Raw genomic sequence first — 9,013 nt, forward strand, 5'->3', positions numbered from 1 at the left:
TGAAACTCATAAAGGTGAATTAACAATCCAAACCCAACAAAATTTCAATCTCAAAGTATTTATTCAAGTCAAATAAAAGTATGTTCAATGGCAGTGTGGCAGAAAACTCATTAAATTTAATGCCATTTTTATACATCCAGAAGCAGCCTGCGAGGATCCTCCACAACATCTTTGATTCGACGCAAGAAAAAAACAGCCTCTCTACCATCAATTAGCCTATGGTCGTATGTCAGAGCAATGTACATCATTGGCCTCGGAACAACGTTGCCTCCAACAACCATTGGGCGACTCACAATCGAGTGCATGCCCAAAATAGCCGACTGCCAAAAAATTATTGGTTATGAGAACGATAAAAAAAATTTAAAAAAAAAAAAAAAAACACAGCAGTCATTTATCCAAGAAAATGCGTTGCTGCCCATATCTGCACAATCAGGACCAGACCAGGCAGTGACCAAAGTAGTAAGCCAGATCACCAAGTCACGTTCAGGCAGAGCTAGGTCTCGTTTGTCTAAACTCGAATCATTGCCAGATTGGATTAGCAATGAGCACATATATTTCTAAATTTCTTATGCTTTGAGAGCCAGTCAGCCCACATTTAACAAGGGAAAACCCGAGAGATTCCCTAAAAACACCTGTTAAAACAGGTCTTTCTGATTTTCTTTGCTTAAATGGTCCAGATTAAAACCAAACCAGCTTAGTGGCTGGTTCAACAGTATTCAGATCCAAAAGGCCAGTCCGTTTCTGATAATCATGACCTAGAACATCAAGTTGGAGAACCACAGACCCCAAAAGTGATGCACACCCTCATTAATTTTAAATAGACGAGTTTGCAAGTTCAGCCAACTAGTAAATTTGTGCCTTGTGTCTCGATCAGTAAAGACGAGTGTATGTGAAAATATATGGAAGGTCATTTAAATTTTTATCAAACTAGAATGCCAAACCTGAGGGGGGTTGATAATGGGTGTACTCAAAAGGCTTCCATAAACACCTCCATTGGATATTGTAAATGAACCTCCAGCCATTTCATCAATTGAAATAGTTCCATCATTTGCCTTCTTTGCAAGAGTGTTGATTTCCTTCTCTATCTCAGCAAAGTTCATCTTTTCAGCATTACGGATAACTGGAACCACAAGGCCCTGGAAGAAACAAGAATGAGCCATCATAGGGATGAAACATGAAGGAATTGCGATAAAAAAAAGTTCGCAAGATTATCATTTGAGATCCCCCATGATTAATTGAAACTTCAACAAAGTAACGGAGGTTGAAAGAAAGTGAAACCCAACAAGGAAATGCAGCATTTTTTTTCTCCTATTTATTCGTTCATGAAATTCCAAATGGCAACTTCAGCTAGATTAACATTGAGAATTACCAAACCAAAGAACAAATACTTTAATTCAATCACAATGTTTGAACTAGATGCTTCAAGCATACAGGTAGTCAGAGATTAATCATGGTGGAAGCTTTGGAAAGACTGGCACCTCCAGAGCAGAGAATACACGCCTCAACAATGGTCAATAAAAGCAATAACCAGTATCCTTGGAATATTATGTCTCGTGGTCCTCAACAACTCAGGTGCAGTATTTACTATGGAAAAGGCAGGTAGTATACAACAAATCAAATATAATAGCATATTAGCTCAAGCTCTACAGCGGGTCAATAACAATTTTAAATTTAAATTTTAAAAAATATATATGAAAAGTATAGCAAATATTTTGAGTGTCTTGGGTTTGGCTGTGAAGCCAAACCCAATAGCCTTGGATCTGGAGGCAATGCCAGACCCAATAGCATTGGGTTTGGGGGCCCAGCCAGATCCAATAGCCTTGGGTATAGCTACTGAACTAGTGGAGATTTTGAAGGGATAAAGCCAATAAAAGGGTCCCAAATCCTTAACTTATCAAAGTCTCGATAAGTGTCATTTCTTTCCTTTATCCTTTACTTGTTTGCTAAATGTTCATGCTTTACTAATCAGGGACTTGAAGATGACCTTGAAGATGCATGGTAATGAATGTTATTATTGTAACCTTAATAAAGATTATTATCATGTATCTCTGAGTGCTCATACCAATTAAAATAGACAAAAAAAAAAAAAAAAAACCCGCATTAGGTTTGACATACAGAGATGAGTCTACTGAGGTTCAAGGCTAGGTGTGAATCAATGTGAGGGTCTTGTGCTGAATGCTCGAGTTTTTGGGTGGAAACACTTAAGTTAAAGCTTGAAACTTGGAGTTAAGATTAATTTAAGCTAGAAGTTGTTGTTTTGTTTTTGTTCACATACGGCTTGGTTTTGATTTTTCATTGTTTTGCCTCGTCTGTTTTGATAATTGGTGGAGATAGGAAGCATGCTTGTTTGTGTGTTCAGTTTTTTTTTTTTTTTTGGTGGTAAAAATCTTGAGGGTAAATTGAAGTTAGCCAACGATGATGCCAAATGGAAGGTGGGCCTTTGAGAAAATTTCAATTGCTTGTTTCGTTTCATGGATTGGTGTGGTTTTAATTTGATAATCTATGCTGAAATTTTAAGTTCTTGGGATTTGGATTATGAATAAAATTTCAGGTTTGATCTTTAGTGTTATTGCATGGTTTTTTAGAGTTTTTGTGATGTAACATGGGTTTTCTTAAAGGCTTAAGACCTGAGGCCAACATTGATCTCTCTAATGACAGGTTCACGCATTTATTGATTTGCTTCTCAATACAGAAATTGGGGCTTCACTTGTATTTTCATGATTTTGTGAAATTTTTAGCGTATCTTCATTGGGTTTGGCTCCGCAGCCAGGCCCAAGGATATTGGGTCAGGTTCCGGAGCCAGATCCAAAATCATTGGGTCTAGCTGCAAAGCCGGACCCAATATCCAAAAAATATATATATGGCTATGGATGTTAGGACTACCCAGGTTCAAAATCTATTTTTTATATTATCAAATCAAAATAATACAAAAACATTAAAAAATATTAATTTTAAGTAAAAAATAAAATTAAAAAATTCAATTTTTTTAAAAGGCATTTTTTAAAAGCAAAAACAAACATGCTTTAATAAGAAAATTCAACCCAACTTCAAATGAGAAAAATTATTATCACCTAATTTTTGTACAATATAAAAAAATTCTCATCAATTTATTTTCTCTTTAAAGAATGGGGAACAAAAATAAATAAGAGAGAAGAAAAAAAATTAAAGAGGTAAAAAATAAAATTCAAAATATCTTAAAAGAAAAAAAAACTTAAAAAGGAAAGAAATTGGTTGTCAATGTATTGAGCACTATTCTGCTATATTCTTGGTGCTATTGTAGAAAATACTTTATTTAAAGATGGTGATGGTGATGGTGATGGTGATGGTGCAAATATATTTTGTACTTTTAACCCAACTTAAGCATTTTTATATTTGGAAAAAACATTGTTATTAACCAGCTTGCAGATCGTGAGCCAATATGCTAGTTATTATATTATTATGTAACGATTATTTTTTAAAATATTTTTTAAAAAAATATATATTGAGATCATATTTTAAAAAAAAGAATTTAATTTTTATATCATCACATCAAAATAATACAAAAACATGAAAAACAAAATACTAATTTGAAGTAAGGAAAATATTAAAAAAAAAATCAAATTTTTTTAAAAGTATTTTTGAAACGCAAAACAAACATGCTTTAATAAGAAAACTCAACCCAACCTCAAGTGAAAAAAAACTTATCATCACTCAACTTTTGTACCATATAAAAACATCTCTTCAATTTATTCTCTTTACAATATGAAAAAAAAAATAAAGAGGAAAAAAATAAATTAAAAATATCTTAAAAGGAAAAACATTAAAGGGAAAGAAATTAATTGCCGGTGTATTGGGCACTGCACTACTATGCACTATTCATGGTGCTGCTATAGAAAAAAAAAATTAAAATGACCATGGTACAAATACATTCCGTGCTTTTTAACCCAACTCAAGCATTTTTACATTTGAAAAAAAAAAAATTGTTATTTACCCACTATGAAGCGCGAGCCAATTTGCTAGTTATTATATTATTACGTAACAATTATTTTTTAAAATATTTTAAAAATGTATATAGTAATAACATTTTTTTATTTTTTTAAAATTTATTTTTTATATCATCACATCAAAATAATACAAAAACATTAAAAAAATATTAATTTGAATTAAAGAAAAAAATTTAGAAAAAAATCAATTTTTTTAAAGCATTTTTGAAACATAAAAACAAACATGCTTTGATAAGAAAATTCAACCCAACCTCAAATGAAAAAAAAAAAAATTATCACCACCTAAATTTTGTACAATATATAAAAAAAATCTCATCAATTTATTTCCTCTTCATCATATGAAACAAAAATAAAAGGAATTTTCAAGACGAAAAAAAATAAAATTGAAAATATCTTAAAAGGAAAAAGGTTGTCGAGCCAGGCCCCCCAAGATTCCTTGGGCCTAGCTGCCCAACCAGATCCAAAAGCATTGGGTATGGTTGCCGAAGCCAGACCCAAAAGCATTAGGTCTGACTGTCAAACCAGACCCAATAATCTTCTCCCAATGTTCTTCGTTAATCATTGTCCCTCATTTATATGAGGCTTGTAGTCATTTTTCTTGGAAAATTCAAAGTTTTGGGGACCTACGCCACTGCCAAAGGAGCATTTGTATTCATGTTGAAGCGATTTGGGCTTGGCTTCCAAGCCAAACCCAATAGCGTTGGGTCTAGCTGACAAGCAAGACCCATAAACTTTTGGCATAGAAAACAAAAAAGACAACGCCCCTAGCAATCAGACCTAGTAGTTTTTGGCATAGAAAACAGAAAAGACAATGCTCCCCAGGTGCTACGGTGGCGTCCACAATGTAAACACTCTATGTTTACAGTGTGGTCCACAATGCAATGAGTTTATATCTATAGTGAATGCACAATGTTTTTCCCATGCCTTTTAAAGTATAGTATAATATGCCAATGAGGCATTGATCCAATTAAAGACTTAGGTTGAGGCTATGGATGTTAGGACTACCCAGGTTCAAATCTTCCCACCCCAACATATCACAAACAGAAGTCAAATATGTCATTTGTTCACCTAACAAATAATCCTAACACTGAATAACCAATAGCAAAAGAAAAATTGCATTCAAGAGACTAGATTAAAGGGAAATTTAGATTAGATGATATTAGGCCCTAGCCACCTAATAAATTATAATTAAAACATTATTTTGATGAACTCATCATACACACAAATGCTCCAATTCTTTAAATAAAACCATGTTTAAAAACCAGAATCAAACTATAATAGCGTCCCACAATTTAGTTGGGATAAAAAAAGCATGCACATGAAGATTCTTTTAAAAATGTAAGGGGCGAGAAAGATGCCTAACCAATAGACTGATTGTCAGCACCACAAAAAGCAGATACGTATAAAGAAAGCAAGTCCAGTGCATTACCATTAGTACCAAAGGTTGCATATAAGTGTGCACATATAACAAGTCAGTCAATTAAAGAGATGAAGACAAACCTTTGGAGTGCCGACAGCTATGCTAATGTCTATATAGTCTCTGTATATGATATCATCCCCATCAATAACAGCATTTATAATAGGCTGATTCTGGAGACCGCTGACAGCAGCCTGAGATATTGTACAGAGGAAACAAGAAAAAGGATACCACACATCTTAATGGTCAAGGGTATATTTCGTGAATTATTTGTATCATTGTAGATAACGCATTGTGTACCTTTATAAATCCTGACATAAGGCCCAATTTCACTCCATGTTTCTCAACAAAAGCATCTTTGTATTCAGAGCGAAGCTTCATCAAATTAGTCCTACAATAAGCAGAAAATCAATGATGGGACAATAAACATGAGAAAAGGTAGGAAAAACAATTAAAGATAACGTTATTTTGTTGGATACAACTCAGGAACTGATCTACCCCTTCCAAAGCACAATTTTCTGTTTTCTTAGGGATAGAAGCTTTAATAGGGAAGGAAAACTCATGAAGAAAGTACATGGTCTATGTTGGCTAAACCAAACCAATAAGATATGGACTACCAACTATTATCAAAAGGTTGGAACTTTTAGAGCTATGAGAAAAGTGCTATAAGCAATGAGTCATCAAAATCAAATTGAACTCACATATCAACTTCATTGAATGTTGTCAACATAGCAAACGTGTTCTGAGAGTCCTTCAATCGGGTTGCAACCCTTTTTCGAAGCCTTGTCATAGGAACCTGTAATCAAGGAAGCATTTCAAGCCACACTGCTTGAGACACAGAATAAATAACAAGGAACATTGCTCTACCACATAATGATGAAAGAGAAAAGATACTTACTCTTCTTTCCTTTTCCTTGGGAGGAAGCTGGGGTTCTGTAGCAGAGTGTTTAGGAGGTGGTGGTGCTGGAGTTTTAGGCTTTACTGGGACAGGACTAGCTTCAACCTTAGGCTTTATCTTTTCTTCATCCTTCATTTCAGGAGCAGATTGCTTAGGAGCAGCTTTCTTTGATGTATTCTCAGAGGGAGCAGCATGAGCTACACCTTCACCGGACTTTGAAATAACAGCAATCTTGGTACCCGGTTCTACAGTATCCCCTTCCTTGGCTATATGCTGTTAGAAATCATGCTCGGAAGTTGAATTAAAATCCACAACCTCAATCATCAAACATCCCCAGAGGAACACAAAAATATCATTAAAAAAACAGTACATGTATTACCTCTTTTATCACACCTGCTTCTGGACTAGCAACATCAATTGTCACCTGAACATAAATTGACATTACAAGTATTAGAAACACAACAAATTTTCTATTACATTAGACAGAAAGCAAGGGTGGGAAAGCATGTTGACAACAACACCTTATCTGTCTCAATTTGAGCAATTGGCTCATCAACTGCTACTCTATCACCAGGATCTGCTCTCAGAATATCGCATTCAACACAATTAGGAACTGGCAACTATATAAATGACAGAAAATGTGTTTTCAAACAGAAGAAATGAGAAATTATCACTAGTAAGACATACTCTTTAAGAATTTTGCCAGAGTGCCATCAGTGATGGATTCACCCATAAAAGGAACAACGGCATCAATCAAATCCCCTAAATCAGAACACAAAATTATCATTTATCAAGATATAGAAAAATGTTAATATACAATATCACCACGATAAGAAACAGCTGCAGGTTCCTCTTAAAAGATATAAAACTAAATTGACAGTAAACCATCCATGTCATCACATCCAAGTCAACTTAACAAAGTATTTAACCATGGTGGTAAGAATCAACACTTGGTGATGAGCCAAATAGGTGCTCCAAAGGCTACCACAATCTGAACCAACATACCACATTTCTGTCAACTAGGACAGAGCAGCTTGATTCAAAATTTCCCATTAATTATGTTTTCCCATGATAAAACTATATGAAAAGAGCTTCAAACTGCATTCTTTGTATATAAGCAACATCAAGCTAAGTGGGATAAGAGCTAGAATGCTAACATCCTAGATAAGTGATGGAAATTAACAATTATAAAATCAAAAGGATTAAGAAATCCTGTGTGAACTAGGATCCATGCATTTCTTCTTCACCAATAGACCACACACCAGAGCACAGACATGGAGAAGAGCGATGTTCAATACACAAATGAAGGAAATTCATAGAGTCCAGTCAACAACACACCACTGTCTGAAGAAAATGGCCTGCTCAAGATTAGCTTGCTAGCTGTGAGCTCCATGTTGGAAACACCTTCTCTGCATAACAAGAAAAACTAAGAAATTTAAAAAAAAAAAAAAAAAACAGAGATAGAGAGAGAGCACTACAAGCAGCACGTTATAAACAATAAACAACTTTAATTAGCATGAAAGTTCTTCAGCCTTTTTCACCTAATCTACATTTTTATTAGAGAATTAGAAAGGACAGGTAATCTCCAATTTAGAAATTCAATGGTGGATGAAAGATGGAAAATGTAGTTCCACACCACAAGTTAAATTAGTTAACCCACCCCATTGAAGCGCAAGAGTATCAACAACAGGAGCATGTATTTCAACCTTTGAGATATAAAAAGTAGAGTAGGATTCATAAAAGTTACAGAAAAGGACATGATATAGACAATCAAATGAAAACACAATCAAACAATAACCTAATAACGGTTTCACTGAGTCATCTAGTTATCACTTTTACAGTCTAAATTCTGATCCTAGAAACACTAATTCTAATAGAGTCTCTTCAATTCAAAGCACGGAAATAGAGTGGGTGTCACTTACCTCATGGTTCTTGAACTGATTGCCCTACCTGCAAATACAAAAAAGGAAAAACATGATTAGTGACAGATTATCACTTTTACAATTATGTTTATAAAAGGAACATAATGGCGCAATCAGTATTAAATATTACCTCGTAGAGGAGCGAGGCAACTGAATTGCCGAACATGCTCAAATCCTCTGGGATTAATTAAAATCTGTTGACAGACAAGATAGGATTATTGAAATCAAATTATTATAAACTATTTTCTACATAATAAATATATAAATAAATGAAAGCCATTAAAACCTCCTCGGAGACTCTGGAGGTAGACGAAGACACAGGTCGAATAGTTTGCAATGACCGCTTCAAGATCTGAAGATCACAAATATCAGTAATAACAAATAAATTCCATACATAAATTAGTTAATAAATATATAGATAGAAGTAAAAATGAATTTTCCAACCGAAGATGAAGAAGAAGACGAGCCTCCACTAGCGACTCTTCGTCTTATAACACCAAGCATCTTGTAGGATTCTTTCTATCTCTATCTGTTTTTTTTTTAATTTATATATAAGAAAAAAATAAGAAAAGAAGCTGTTAATTAAAAAAATAAAAGAAACAATACTAATTAAGATTATTAGTAGATATAGACCTGATCAGAGTGTTCGCCAGCGAGAGCGAGGCTCTTTGATTTTGAATCGGGAGAGGAAGGGGTGTCTATAGTGTTTTTTACGTAGGGTTTGGCTCCAGAGAAAAGGAGGACTTCGCTGCAAAGTTGAATGAAAATAAAACACGTTGCGCCATTTCGTATT

General features: G+C 34.2%; 1 protein-coding gene across 2 annotated transcripts; it reads right to left on the reverse strand.

Annotated features, from left to right (window-relative positions):
* Positions 1-9,013, reverse strand: LOC118035338 (dihydrolipoyllysine-residue succinyltransferase component of 2-oxoglutarate dehydrogenase complex 2, mitochondrial). Of its 2 annotated transcripts, XM_035040860.2 has the most exons (15): positions 8,854-9,013; positions 8,665-8,749; positions 8,507-8,572; positions 8,351-8,414; positions 8,221-8,248; positions 7,637-7,707; positions 6,986-7,060; positions 6,820-6,875; positions 6,678-6,722; positions 6,299-6,571; positions 6,102-6,196; positions 5,701-5,791; positions 5,484-5,594; positions 942-1,136; positions 1-320 (listed from the first exon to the last, which is right to left on the reverse strand). In XM_035040860.2, exons 2-15 carry the CDS (start codon positions 8,722-8,724, stop codon positions 129-131), a joined length of 1,422 nt encoding a protein of 473 aa, XP_034896751.1. In that variant the 5' UTR covers positions 8,725-8,749; positions 8,854-9,013; the 3' UTR covers positions 1-128. The 2 variants fall into 2 exon arrangements, with proteins under 2 accessions (XP_034896751.1, XP_073268773.1); XM_073412672.1 differs by having other exon boundaries at positions 8,665-9,006.

The sequence above is a fragment of the Populus alba genome, chromosome 11 (assembly GCF_005239225.2).
Source record: "Populus alba chromosome 11, ASM523922v2, whole genome shotgun sequence".
Lineage (NCBI taxonomy): Eukaryota > Viridiplantae > Streptophyta > Magnoliopsida > Malpighiales > Salicaceae > Populus > Populus alba.